The 15,262-nt window shown below is 45.9% G+C and overlaps 2 protein-coding genes across 2 annotated transcripts in view; both read left to right on the top strand.

Moving 5' to 3' along the window:
* LOC311360493 (dual specificity calcium/calmodulin-dependent 3',5'-cyclic nucleotide phosphodiesterase 1A-like) overlaps positions 1-1,384 on the top strand; it is a gene marked incomplete at its 5' end in the record, with an annotated part of 69,295 nt that extends 67,911 nt beyond the window's left edge. The window contains 3 exon segments of the mRNA XM_084480570.1: positions 182-421; positions 545-607; positions 690-1,384. Of these exon segments, the coding sequence (XP_084336696.1) occupies positions 182-421; positions 545-607; positions 690-706 (320 nt within the window). The 3' untranslated portion in view covers positions 707-1,384.
* An 11,887-nt stretch (positions 1,385-13,271) lies between these two features.
* On the top strand, positions 13,272-14,333 carry LOC311360940 (neurogenic differentiation factor 6-B-like; the record flags this gene model as incomplete). Its single annotated transcript, XM_084481058.1, has 1 exon — positions 13,272-14,333. One exon carries the CDS (start codon positions 13,272-13,274, stop codon positions 14,331-14,333), a length of 1,062 nt encoding a protein of 353 aa, XP_084337184.1.
* Between the last annotated feature and the right edge of the window lie 929 nt (positions 14,334-15,262).

The following is a 15,262-nucleotide window of genomic DNA, read 5'->3' as shown; positions in this document are numbered from 1 at the left end:
GGCACTCAAACACGCATACTCACTCACTCACCCACTCACACTAATGTTCACGAGGTGACGGTGAAGCACTAACAGTGGCACACCACACACACTCACTCACTCACACACAGACCCTCAACCTCCACTCAACCTCCACCCTGTGTGTGTGTGTGTGTGTGTGTGTGTGTGTGGGGGTCTTCAGAGGCGGAGGAGAGGGCCAAGAGAGAAGCAGAGGAGCCAGCCAAACCGGAGGAGGCCCCGGAGCCCCAGGCCGAGGCGGAGCCCCCGGACCCCGCCGGCACGCCGCACGCCGCCCCCCCCGCCGCGGCAGAGAGCCGGGGCCCCGACGCCGACGAGCCCAGCTGCCCGCTGCCAGAGGCCGACGCCGGGGCTAAGAGCCCGGATCAGGGGCCCCAGCCCGGCACGCCGCCCTTACAGAACGGTAGGTCGCCGTAGCGACCTGCGTACTTTCATGTATAAACACGTGGAGTCGCGTTGTGGCGGCGGGCTCCGTTATGGCTGTCTGACGTCAGACCCTTGTGTCATTTTGATGACCTTTGTTTAGGGGAGGTGTCCGAGGGAGCAGAGTCCCCCCAGGGAGAGGAGCAGAAGAGTAGATCACCTCATGGTACGTTTATGGGTTGTTTTGATGTCAAAATGTTTGGACAATCTTGAGATCGTTTTTTGAACCCTTGTATGTTCCTCTGCAGAACCAGAGACCGACTGAGGGAGTTCTACAGCTACGGTCCAACTGTTGAAACTCAAGTCAAACTCCTGCCTCCTTTTAGTTTTTTCCCCAACACATTGAGGAGCGCCCGTCCCACCACACAGAGGCCATTACTTTGACTATGTCGCCCCCTACTGGGCGCTCTGTGGAACGACACAAGCCCCCTCGCAATCTCTTTACTGCTGTTTCTTCCCTCTTAAAGGTATACTTTGTAAGACATTCTGACAAGACCACGACCGCTCAAAAACCAAGACCACGACCACTCAAAAACCAAGACCACGGCCGCACAAAAACCAAGACCACGACCGCACAAAAACCAAGACCACGACCGCACAAAAACCAAGACCACAACCGCTCAAAAACCAAGACCACGACCACTCAAAAACAATCGAAGACAAAAAAAGACTCCCTCCCGTCCCCTCCCTCCCTCCCTCCCATCACCTGCAGATGAGCTGTCCTCGGCTTGCAGCTAGAGTCAGCTGGTTTTCAGTGATGTGATTATGTTGATGTCACTTCCTTCTATCCAGACCAACCAGCATGGACTGGTCTGTCTATATCATTGATGATGATGATGATGATGATGATGACGATGAAGGGAGCTAGACAGCGTGCTGTACATCAGGAGCTGAATTATATAATCTTCCTTAGTTAGGTAACAAAGGTGATCATGCATAACTGTGTGAAACATATTGAATAAGATATCCATGACAAAGTATACCTTTAATTCCACATGCAGGCTTGTCCATCGTTCCTCTGGCCCTTCCACCCCCACCCCTCCCTCTCTGCCTTCCAAACTCTCTTCCTTCCTATGGGTGTGAAGACGTACACATTACTGCCGTTATCAGAGCTGAGTTTATGTTTTTTTATTTTGTATATAAATATAAGTACAGAGGGAATTACTACGTTGGTATTGCCCGTGAATCTATGTCTACGGCTCTACTATAGAAACGATACAATGACAAAACAGAATATTTGGATTTCAGGTTTACAAAACAAATGTGCTCTTTCTTTATTTTACGTTTTGTCTTTAATTAAATGATTTGTCGGACCTTAAACAAGACGGATGCCTACACCGGTGATGTTTTAATAAGCTCTGCTTAAGTTGAAGTAAGGGCACTGTCACACAACACAAACAGCATGGCAAAAGTCAAACCTTTTTTTTTTCTTAAAAAAAACAGGTTTGTGTTCACATACACACACACACATATATACACACAGCCGGCTTCCATATGTGTTTCTTCTGCAGATAGTAGCACTTGTTTTTCCATGGAGAAGGGACTCAACATCCTCTCTGCCTATTTAACAGGCTTCACCCCTTATATTGTAGGGTCATGCCATTTGAAAGAGACTACATCTATATTATCTAATACAGCTCTTGGTAGAGATCTGTTTTTTACAATGAACTTATCACCGCAATCACTCAGACATTTGGAATGAGTTAATGATCTAATTTGAGGGTTGAAAAAACGTTTGCGAGGAAACAATCCACCGACACATAGATTTGGATGTAGCATACGATATTGTATGTCCAAAATGTAGGTTTTCCGACTTGCACATTTCAAACATATCAACGCTTTTTTGGTTTTATTTTTGAAGGGTGTTCTTTTGTAAAAATATGAAATGTTATTTTATTTTATTTCGTTTTTTTTGTGGTTGTTAATCATTTTTGTAAATCTTCTCTGTGATTTATCCGTTGATCGTTGTCTCATAGTCTCCATACCGTCCTGCCTGTTCACCTGTTCCTAGACCAGCCAGACAGTCCTTTAGCACTCCCGTTGCCTTCCTACGTGTAATTACACTGTACAGTGCTTCAGTATATCCTATCACAGAATAGGTTTCCTCCTGCCGGGTTCGGTTACAATGTTCCGGCCCTGCTGTCCCCCTGTCCCCCTGCCACGCGTGTTGAATCCGTACTCTCGCACAGCTGTTCCAGCTAGCTCCAATCCAGCCAGCTTTAGTTTTATTATGATCTACTTTGCGATGGCTGTGCATCGGAACATCATGAAAACAACCGCTAGCTGCTTCTTGACTGTAGCTGCCCGAGACATGTAAACCTCTTTGTATGTTGATGTATAGAAGATGCAGATGTTATTATATTGTGCATATGTAACATATATTGAACTTTATTCTGCGACGCTGTTTCAGCCTTAACTGTACACTGTATGTGTTGTGATTGGACGAGAAGCGTTTTAGCAGTATTTACAACGGTTTAACTGTTTCCCTGAGATTGTGGCCTTTTTTTAACCGACAATATAGTTTCTCCCAAAATGTTGAGTTATTTTTGAGAGTATATCTCCCGAGCATACCAACATTGCCATGTTTTATGATGATTATTATTATTATTATTATTGTTATTAAGTCATTGTCATTCCTTCATTGTTTTTATTGTTTGTCCTTGCACCAAATTAAGTAGTGGCTTCTACATTAGGAAATCCCATCAAACAGTCAGTGGTGCAACATTGCTGAATAAATAGATATATTTTAATCCTCTTAAATAACTGAGAAGTGGTACAGGTCAAAATTTACTGGATCATTATGCATACAGTAAATATGGAGAGCATTCGCATTTTGTTTTTGTTAGTTTTATTTGAGACATATTTATTGCATCTCCAAGCTGAATATCCACACACAATTTCAGTTGGCCAGTTACTTTTTTATAGTTTAATAATCTGTTTGATAGTGAATGTATACAACAATTAGATTTAATAGTTACTTTCGTATCTTTTTTATTATCATGAAAGTAGACCATCCAAAAAAATGTCCCGTTCAAACTTGTCAACAGAATGTAACTTTTATTAATTTCATTTTATTCTCCCTGTCTAAGTACAAAGAGACATAATTACACTATTATTTGAGGCTTAATTTTACTGTTCTTTTTTTGTTTCAAGTAGAAACTCAACATCCGATTCTCAACTGCTGTGGTTGGACACTTCACTTAGCAAACGGGACCAATATGTGTAATGTCGGTGGTCATGTCTAGTCACTTTTCTTTGCTCTATCTTCCACTTGCTCCTGTGGTACCCTGTGCTAGGTAATACGAAACAGGAAACCTTTTTACAAAGCCGAATTAGAATTACAAAAAATATATCATCAACAAAAAAAAACACAATATATGGTTGTATTTAGGACATGTACAGACTTCTAAACATAGTGTTTTGTAAACAGTTATCACAGAACAGATTATTTGTTGTTTGTTTAAACGCGTTGTCTCTATTGTTTAGTCAGGACCACTCTATATATGGTTGATGTCATGTTGTTCTAGTGAGGTTTAGGTGGCTGTCATGCGTGTGCGTGACACTGCTATCGGAATACTTAACGTGCATTTATGTGCACCTATGTGCATCTCCTCACTGTGACCTGCTCTTTCTGCTGTGTGCGTGCGTGCGTGCGTGTGTGTGTGTGTGTGTGTGTGTGTGTGTGTGTGTGTGTGTGTGAGAGAGAGTGTGTATGAGAGAGAGAGAGAGAGAATGTTTGTGTGAGAATAAATTAATTCTCTCTGTGTTCATTATTAGAGTAATGAACACAGAGAGAGACCGAGTGTGTGTGTGTGTGTGTGTGTGTGTGTGTGTGTGTGTGTGTGTGTGTGTGTGTGTTTGTCTGTGCATTAGTTAGAAAAGATACAAAAAAAAAGATACAACAATATTATAAGATATAATAAGATAAAGATTAAGAAAGATAAGAAAGGGAAAATGAGAGGGGGAGTTTGTGTGTGTGTGTGTGTGTTAGAGTATGGGTGTATGTATGTGTGCGTGTGCCAGCGATTGCGCTTGTATGCATACATGTATGTATGTGTGCCTGTGAGTGTGTGTGTGTGTGTGTGTGTGTGAGTGAGTGTGCGTGAGGTGAGAGCGTGTGTGTGTATGTGTGCGTCTGCGTGCGTACACCTGTGCATGTATGTGCATGCATGTTTGTACCCATGCCGGCCGGGCAAACTGTGTGTGCCACCTCTCTGTGACTGCACGGCCGTATCAATAAACCTGGACTTAAAGGGCTCACATCATGTCCGTCTGTCTTTATTTACGCATGGTTCGAGAATCAAAGATAACACGTTATTTGGATAGTGCATAGTTTACATTGAATCAATAGATGTGACAGTAAAGTCAGAGCGATAATGTGTGTTGCCGTTGATCTTTATTAAAAAAAACGTTGATAAGTCTTTCAAGAGACACAAGCATCGTCAACTCAAAACGAAACGATAGAACACATTGATCTACAAATCAGTTTGTGTTTGATTTCACTTCAGCAAGTTCACGCATTTATTAAGTGTAAATGACTGCCGGGGATATATAGGGCTACATATTTGCACTACTCTGTTGTTCTTAAACAGCATACATCTAAGGATGAACAATTATAAATAAGGGTGCCTATTCTTACATCAGTGATCACATTCCAAACTTAAGTGCTCTCGCAACCACAGGGTGTCGCTGTTACACCTGCAATAGCTACCCGCACTACCATGGCTGAACTGAAGTAGATCTCGCTTTAATAAGGCCCATAGCACTAAAAAATGACTTATCTGCCGACTTCTTGACGTATACCATGACAATTTCCCAAGATGGTCATTGTATGGCACTCTATGCACCATATAAGCGAATCCACAAACATTAGATGCACCACACATATTTATTCCACGCGGCATGCATATTCATGGACAGGTTTGATGGAACTCGCGAATGGTTGTGTGCGGCTTCTTAACACAGTTTGAGTGCCGAAGCAGAAGGTGAATGTTAATTCAATTATACAACAGCTGTTCATTGGTGCCCATGGCCACTTTGTTTGCACTAAGACTGAAATCGTGTATTAGGTCCCATAGCATAGGCCTTCAAAAAATATCTAATAAAAAATGGAGACTCCGAATGGAGACTGCGTTTAACCATAGGGCTTTCGGCATTCATTTTATTTCATTTTTGTTCTGTTAGGTAGGCAGCTATTTAATGAGGTTGAAAATGTGTTTTGTTTCACAGTTGATGCAGACGCAAATTAGCCTTTTCCTGGTATTTGCAGTGTTGTGTTTGTTGTATTTAAACCAGCATGTATCCTGCGGTGGTTGTAATGTTCAATCCACAAGAGCATTCTGCAAACGTCTTCTCTCTTGTGTCTTTGCACTTTCATGGACGTGGCAGTCCATGAGTGCCACTCACAGCGGTACATGCCCCAAACATGTCACTGGGTGGCAAAACGTTTGTTCATTTTTTGTATGTGATTATTCAAGAGCTAATTAATTTGTTTTTTTTGTAATGGTATTCTCTGATCCAGTCAATACATACATAATTTATTGATATAGTTTCGTTTTTCTGTAATGTAGGCATATGAACCTGCAGATTTTGAATATAAATAAGAGTGTTTTGCATGATCAATACAACAACTTTGATGCAAAAGTTAGGTCACTAAAGTTAAGGTGACCTTTAGTTTGACTGGACAACATTATATAAACCTTTTATTAAACTATACCCTATTAGTGCACAGTATGTGATTTATCAAGGCCTCGTGAACACTGTAGACTGTTTTCATCGTTATCGGCATCATACTATAAAGGTGAGTAAAACAATGTTGAATCTCCTATAATAAATTTAGACATAATTTCTCAATCAGGCGCATTAAGTATTATTGACATCACAAAATAATCTCCAGATATATGTTTACAAATCGCCTATACGTTAAACATGTGATCTAATAGATATTTGCCTTCAACCCCCAACCACAGCATCAATTCCACACCAAACTTGAAAACAGGGTGGAGAGGTAGGAATAGCAGGAGGAAGAGGAGGGTGTGAATATGTCCCTTGGTGGGCTGTCTTCTGGAGTCTGGCTGAGTGTGATTAAATCACAGGACCACTCGCTGGAAGGGCTCCTAACATGTTAGCTGGGCCTGCTAATTAGTTTGCCTTTCCTTCATCAAAAGGAAAATCCGACACACCTGTGGGTGTGGGTGTGCATGTGCAACACACACACACACACACACACACACCGGGCAATGCTGATGCTGTATGCGTGTGCTTGTGAGTGTGTTTGCTGATGTGTCTGTGCCTGCACACATGTTTGCATACACACATGCGCCCATGCACAAACACACACAGACACAAACACACACACACACACACACACACACACATACACAAACCAACACACACACAAACAAAGAAACTCAGGCAGCTTATAATTGGCGATTCACACATGTAGCCATAGACACGGGAGAATATTCCAAACTAATAGTCAAACCTATTATTCTCTCTCCATCTCAGCAAGACTAAAGAGCTTTGAAACAACTAGCCACGCGAGGATCCATTTTAAGATCTTGGCAGTAGTAATCCCCCCATACTCAACGCACTAACCATACGATATCTGCAGTGCATCCCACATAGGGGGATAGGAGTTAAAACCTGAGCTCCGATTAGAGTGAGTGATGAAGAGCCAATTAAATAGTCCTGTGGTACGAGCGAGCAGCCAGCTTGCCAACCAGTCTGCCAGCCAGCCTGTCATTCAGCCAGTCAGCCCGCCTGCCAGTCAGCCAGCCAAACCGGCCAGTCTGCCTGCCAGACAGCCAGCCAGTCAGCCTGCCAGCCAACCAGCCAGCGAGAGGAGCAGCCCGCCCGGCAGCAAGCCAACAAGCCGACCAGTCTGCCAGGCAGAAAGCCAGCTAGCCAACCAGCCTGCCAGGCAGGAAGCCAGCTAGCCAGCCTCCCAGCCTACCAGCTCGCCCGACCAGTCAGCCAACCAGTCAGCCACCCATCAAGCCATCCTGGCCTGGGAACAAACCCAATTCTCTGTCCGACGTCTGAGCCAACATTCTATTAGTTGGGAATGGGCTATTTCCTCTTGGATCCTTATCTAAGGAGAGGGGCTGTGATCCTTTAAGGTGCGATCACCCGGGAGTGGGCGTCCAGCTTTCTTGTTTACCCCTGGATGTGATCTGGGCTGCGGTCCAACCAGCAGTGACTCACCAGCCTGGCTGAGTAGTAAGCTAGCTCCAGGATACCGGTAGCGGTGCTTGCTAGCGCAGTAGAAGCTAACATGAACTGTACTCAAGATATGGTGCATCATTGTGAATTGTACAAGGATTATTTAAACAAGAACAAGCCAAACCATTTTAAAAACAATGTAAGGTTAAAGGCAATTCCATAAATATATACATAACTGGATGTCACGTATATTTATAAAATCAACAACAGGCGTGTTGACATTTATTTCCACACTGATAATTGCCTTAACGTGTAGAATGTACCCGTCCACACAGTTTTCTATACGGTTCCGCTAGTTCCCGTTAAACCCAAGCTGTGACTTCCCCAGCATAAATAAATAGCATATCTGACACCATGTTATTAATCCCACCCCACAGCGATACCAAAGTGTTGTGTGTAGCGTGTCTCCAACACAACAACAGATTGTCGCCGATGTTTCAGATGCAGGCAACCAGACCCATCTTCTAAACACCCAGGTGGGTGGGGGGGGGGCTTCAACGTCTGCCTCCCGACTTACCGGCAGTACTAACATATTCACGTTATAGATTTTTTTAAAGACATCCATTATTCATGCATTCATATTTTAATACTTATTAGCACATGGCTGCCGCCCACCTGCATGCCTGCTGTGTTCCCGCGGAAAAGAGCAGTGGTGTGAGCTACTTTCTAAGTGGGCTACACAGTCGGAATACGCAAACGACGAGCGACTGAAAATAACACAAAATAACTAAACCCGACCAAAAAAAAAAAGAAAAGTCAACTTCCTAATGTACCAGAATATATTCAACCGTTCCGGGGCGCGCTGTAAGGGCCCCGCACGGCTGACCTCCGTTGCTTTGAGGGCCCTCAGTTAGACGAGTTAGCAGCGGTATATTCATTGGTCTTTGTCTTCTCTAACTTTCCCCCCCCCCGCCCAGCCAAGGTACGGTTACCGGCGGCGACGAACAACAACAACAACAACAGTGACACAACTCGGCGGTGCCGCCGCCACGCGGTGCCCACCTGTGTGGGTGGGATGTTGGGCGCCCAGGCAGCTGAGCAGGCCAGCATATGGAGTTTCTAATTGGCTAGAACAGCACATCTGGAGGACAGCACTCGGAAGACTTGGCCCCTGGTAATCAGTCCCAGAATCCTCAGCGCTCCGCCCGCATGTCCAGGGAGTGAGAGAGAGAGGGAGAGAGAGAGAGCGAGGGAGAGAGAGGGACAGAGAGAGAGAGAGAGAGGTGGGCTGGACATGAAGGGCAAAGGTCCCTGCTCCCAGGTGCTATGGGTGCGATAGGTCCCGTTACGTTGAGCCGTGCTATCTCCTGTTGATTGTAGGCCCCGTCTTGATGAACACAGGCGTTGTTTCTCGTGGGTAGGTAGGAAGAGGAAGAAGAATGGGTTCCATTGTTCTAAAGGCCATCCGTGTTGATGCGCACGGCAAGGATTCCACTCCCACACGTTTCAAGATGGATGCCGTGATCGTATGCAGATATATACGTATAATGAGCCGGTGACAACGTGATGGACGTCCTGGAGGAGAAAAAAGGGGCCTGTATATTCCCTTATATATTCTAAGTGGAAATAACATTTGTATGCATATATACAGTACGCAATATATTTTATGAAGTAGAAAGCAATAAGGACTCCTATACCTATTTAGGTAAAAACATACGTACATACATACATACATGCATACGTACATACATATACATACATACATATACATATATACATACATACATACATACATGCATACATGCATATATACATACTTTTAAGTGGGGAAAACTACAACTTTTAAGAAAGAAGACAAAAACTAAAAACCTTATTCCCCCCCTGGGGTGCTAGCTGGAGAGGGAAGGGGTGGGGACACGTTTACACTCTCACACCTTGGAGCTGACAAGTACCACCCGTCTACGGCGTGGGGGCGGAGGCTGTAGGGGGCTCCGCACCTGCCTCTTGCCTGTTCCCCGCCGCTGGTACGCGGACCCCCATCCCTCAGCCCCGTCGTAACCACGGCACCCTTAACAGATGTTTTGAACCCGTGACACCAACCACGTCAACGTTGATGAGGTTTTGGAAAGAAAAAAAAACGTGTGGTCCTTCCTTATTTCCTTATGCATTGACAAGAAGTGTCCATGACGTTCAACTTTTAAACTATGAAGTGATTTGTCACGCCGTGTATAATAACATCGTCCTGGTGAAACATTTTCAATTTGTAATGTTAAATTAAAAAAAAAACTAAAACAACACATTTGCCCTTGTACAATCCGAGTGCAACCGAGTGGATCCAGTCTGCATAGCTGAACTTTGAACAGACCCCCCCCCCCCCCCCCCCCAGCTCTAAGCCCTCCACATCCAACCCGACCTCGCACCCCTCACCCGGGATGGGGGCTCTTAACGTTAACTGCTGACATCAATTGTGGAACACTTTCAACATAACGTGCGATTGGTGGCACCTTCCGATGCCGTCGTACACCTCACACCATGCCTATAAAAGCTGATAATGTGATAATTAAAAAGGAAGACAGGCGCGGGAACTGTAAGTGAGAGCCGACTGAGCCCAGGTTGAGCCGACCCGAGCTATTTACTCCTCTGCTCAAATTAGAGACCTTTGTTGGAGATTCTGGAAATATGATCTGTAAAAGATCCATTACATGTATTAATTAGGGGAAGGGTTGCTGTGCGAAAAAAAGGTGTGTGGTTGTGTGTGTGTGTGTGTGTGTGGAGGGAGTATATGGCTGTCATATAAAGTCACATGCTTTAGTTCAAGACATGAAACTAGGAACTCTCAGAGACAAAAGATCCCCATCATATCTCACTCTCACGTGCTTTCTCTCAACCACACCATGATTTATTACCTGAAAAGACAAGAGAACTAATTAGTGGAGTAATTAATTAATATAAATTTGCATATTTGCATTTGCAATTAGTGCAGTCAACTGATTAGTCTGAGATGGGGAGTTTGACTCATCAGATGCTATGTGTGTGTGTGTGTGTGTGTGTGTGTGTGTGTGTGTATGTGTGTGTGTGTGTGTGTGTGTGTGTGTTTGGGTGCTGGACCAGAACACCAGCTGAGGCATTTCGGGACTGCAGTGATGAAGGAATAGATCTTTTGTGTGAATGTGTGTTTGAATGAATGTTTATGTGTGTATGTGTGCACATTTGCATGTGTGTAGGAAACAATGTGTGTGGTGTGTGTGTGTGTGTGTCTGTGTGTGTGTGCCCACACACGTGTGAATGCATGTGCGGATGCATGTGTATGAAATGTTTGTGTGAGCGCGTGTGTGCGCACACACACACACACACACACACACACACACACACAAACACACAGGTACACACACGTAGGTGCGTGTGTTCATGCGTTCACCCGCATGTTCACAATCGTGTCAGGTCGTCTCGTGTACATTTGGAGTGACGCCATCAGCGGCGCGTATTAGCGCCGGCGTTGGCACATCCTCCATTACACGAGGCATCACGGCCGCAAAGAGCCTCTCGCTGCTACCAGTCGTCTTTAACTACTGAGGCGTCTGGAGGTGTCACGGGCAGTGCAAGGGGGACAATCGGCCAGGCTCATATATATCTGTATATATATATATATATCTGTATGTGTATCTGTATATGTATCTGTATATATCACTGTCTAAGCGATAAGTGTCCAAGGGCTCACCGATAGATTGATAAGGTGATAAGGGTCCGTAATTGATTCCCCTTGCAACAAGGTCATTCACACACACACACATACCTGGGAGAGTGTGAAAGTGTGTACGTACGTATACGTGCGTGCGTGCGCCTGTGTGTGTGCATATCATTGTGTGTGTGTGTGTGTGTGTGTGTGTCAGGTTGTTTGTGAATGTATTCAACACTAACTGAGGAGTGCATACACCCATATCCAGCACCAGCTGTGGCCCATTGTGGAGTTGGCAGCGAGCCATTGGGCCATTTCCATGGGGTGTGCTTTAGAGGTACTATAAAGCCACCAGGACTATGCAGACGGAGGGGGGGGGGGGGGGGTTGGGGTGGGGGGTGGGAGGGGTCTCTGGCGTGTTCTTAGACGTACCCCACCGGAAGCTGATGTGTGCCCCCACACCGGCCTGAACCTGATTAATAATAATAGAGCAGGGAAAATGATAGCGATCAAGTGTGTGCGGCGCCGGGGACAGAAACGCAGGGAGCACGTAACACTTTGTTGTGTAGACGGATGATTTGTTTGCGTTTGTTGTGACTCCGCTTTAATTTGTGACTCGCTGCCTGGGTTTTACACAGCGTTTAATTAGAAAGATGGATCCCCGTGCGTATAAGGTTATGGTTGTGTTATATTATGAGATTATCGTCACAGTGTCACTTTTAGTGCGGACAACTCGTAAAACAAATGTGACTGGTAGCTAAATATATACAGTATGGATTAAAGTACTTATATTTGACCACCTAAATATCAGACAGATAGACAGTGAGATGCACAGACAGACAGACAGACAGACAGACAGACAGACAGACAGACAGACAGACAGACAGATAGATAGATAGACAGATAGATAGACAGATGGATAGATAGATGGATGAATAGATAGATGGATAGATGAATAGATATAGAGTGATAGATAGATAGACAGACAGATAGTTAGATAGATAGATAGATAGATAGATATAGAGAGATAGATAGATAGATAGATAGATAGATAGATAGATAGATAGAGAGAGATATAGATAGACAGACTGACTGACAGACAGACAGACGCACATGCATGCAACCACACACACACACACACACACACACACACACACACACACACACACACACACACACACACACACACACACACGCACACACACACACACACACACACACAAAGTTTCTGATGAATCTCATGAATCAATTTATATTTTAACGGAGATGAAAAAAAATAATAAATAAAAATTAAAGTTGTTATCCTTCTCCGGTTTGAGATGTTGACGGTGTGCGCGGGCCTCCCTCTCCCCATTACCGGAGATGCCAGATGATCGGTAAGGAATGGAGGTCCCACGGGACAACAAGCACGTGATCTACGCTGCCACGGGACGTCAGCGGCAGATGGCGTGGGTATACCCACTCTGGCAGTTGGCATGAGTGTCATTTCTCAAAGAGAGAGGGAAAGGAGAAGAGAGGAAGAGAAAGAGGGAAGAGATACAGAAGGCTTCACACACACTCACACACACAGACACACACACACACTCAGACAGCATCGCGTGGTCTCATTGTGTGTTGTGCAGGAGGAGAGAGTGCAGGACGGTATTCTGGAGGAGATATTTGGTGCCATGTCTGCTGCCCGCTGACACGTCCAGAGGTAGGACCCCTACTCCTATCGCGTTGTTTGGGGAAAGTGCCGGCTGCATTTCCAGATCAACTTTTCGTCGATCGTATTTATTTCGTTATGATGACTTGAGTGACTGTTTTTTAAAAGGGGGGCAATAACAGTAAATCCCGTGTGTGTGTTTGTGCGTGCGGGTGTGTGGGTGTGGGGTACTCACCATCTAATAAAATGACATAACAATACGTTGTTTGGACCACCCGGGCTCATTGTGTGTGTTCGTGTGTGTGTGTGTGTGTGTGTGTGTGTCTGCTGTTCCTTTCTAGGAAAATGTTGACATTGCCCATCGATGAACCAGCTATGATGTGTGAGCCACGGTTCGGTGCGAATTACCCCCGCGAGACGTTACCTGAGGACCTGGCGCGCGACATTGGCCGGCGGGACAGCATGCACGAGGAGATGTCCAACTCGGACATGCGCGATGATGACCTGCTGGAGGACGAGGACCTCTCCGAGAGAGACGAGGACGAGGACGAGAGGGAGGAGGACGAGCCGGACGCCAACGGGCTCGCCAAGACGCGGGGGCCCCGCAGGAAGAAGCCGTCCAAGGGGCGCCACGAGCGGATCAAAGTTCGACGGCAGGAGGCGAACGCGCGGGAGCGGAGCCGCATGCACGGCCTGAACGCGGCGCTGGAGAGCCTCCGTAAAGTGGTGCCGTGCTACTCCAAAACGCAGAAACTCTCCAAGATCGAGACGCTCAGGCTGGCTAAGAACTACATCTGGGCTCTGTCCGAGACTCTGAGCGCCGGGAAGAGGCCGGACCTGCTCGCCTTCGTGCAGACCCTGTGCAAGGGCTTGTCCCAGCCCACCACCAACTTAGTCGCGGGGTGTTTACAGCTGAACGCCAGAAACTTCCTCACCGACCACAACGGGGACGTCATGTTCTCCGCGAGGCCCCCCCCTTACGACTCCATGTACCCCTACCCCGGCTCCGAGGCGAGCGCCCCGCCGGGCCACAGCAGCGGCGGCGTCGGAGGTACCGCGGACAGCGCCAAGCCCTTCCGCCACTACAACTACGGTGGTGCCGCGTACGACGCCGGCTACTACGAGAACGCGTCCCCGGAGGGCGGGAGTCCTCACCTGGACGGGCCGCTCAGCCCGCCGATGAACTTCAACGGGATCTTCTCGCTGAAACACCACGACGACGCGTCCGAATACAGCAAGAGCAGTCCCTACGGGATGCGCTACTGCGGTGCGCCAGGCCGCGCCACGCTCGGGCAGAACTCCATGTACCGAGGGGGGGGCCCCGAGGCCCGGTTCCCCTACGACCTGCACCTCCGCGGCCAGCCCTACCAGCCGCAGGCGGAGATGCACGGCGCTTTCCACAATTGATGGGGAGCTGGGAGCAAACGTTTTCAACAACGGGGATGTATGCCACGTTTTAAGAGAGGAGTTCAAAAGAGAGGGACTGTTGACGCACGAAACACGTGAATGACAATAAGAGATAAAACTGGTTTTATTGCGTTTGAGTTTGACCTTGTGGTGCAACTTTTGCGTTGGTTTGTCTGGTGTAGGCTGGTCTACGTCACTTTTATTTGTATGCTTTTTTGGATCTCAAGTTTTGAGAGACTCTGAGAAACTGCTTGAGAGATGAAAATGAGTCACACACACACACACACACGCACACACACACACACACACACACACACACACACACACACACACACACACACACACACACACACACACACACACACACACACACACACACACACACACACACACACACACACAAGGCTAGGGAGTAGAGTTTGGTGGTACATAAATCCAGTGCATAGTATAGGCCATAACTATTCGGTAAAGATCACAATTCTACAACATCTAAATTAAACAAGACTATCCCATGTTGTTGTCTGGTAGAGAAGCTGGACGATCCTTCCGATGAAGGCAACGAAACTTGGTGGAATTGCTCATTTTTTTCTTTTCAAGCGTCAAAGCTTTCAATCTGTTCGCAATAAACGGAGCTATGCAAAGGAGCCCAACACAATCTCTTCTTAATGTTATATAACTAGTATAGAGTTACCCTTATGGCCATCAAGTTGAGGATATCATTTAAAAAATGAGCTAAAGAAGGATACTTTGGAGCCTCCATCTGTGTTGGAGACCTGCATGTTAGGGGTCGGTTCTATAAATACAGTAAAAACTGTACTACAAACTGTTTGGTGAAACGAAAAAAAAATAATAATTGTGAAGCAGAAGCATTTGTATTTGCAGTTGAAGTTGTGTGGTAAATGTAAATTATTTTATTTATTTATTTATTT

Source organism: Micromesistius poutassou, assembly GCF_964030765.1.
Source record: "Micromesistius poutassou genome assembly, chromosome: 16".
In the NCBI taxonomy this organism is placed as follows: domain Eukaryota; kingdom Metazoa; phylum Chordata; class Actinopteri; order Gadiformes; family Gadidae; genus Micromesistius; species Micromesistius poutassou.
Note: the sequence above shows the minus strand (reverse complement) of the source record. Positions and strands in the feature narration are given on the sequence as shown.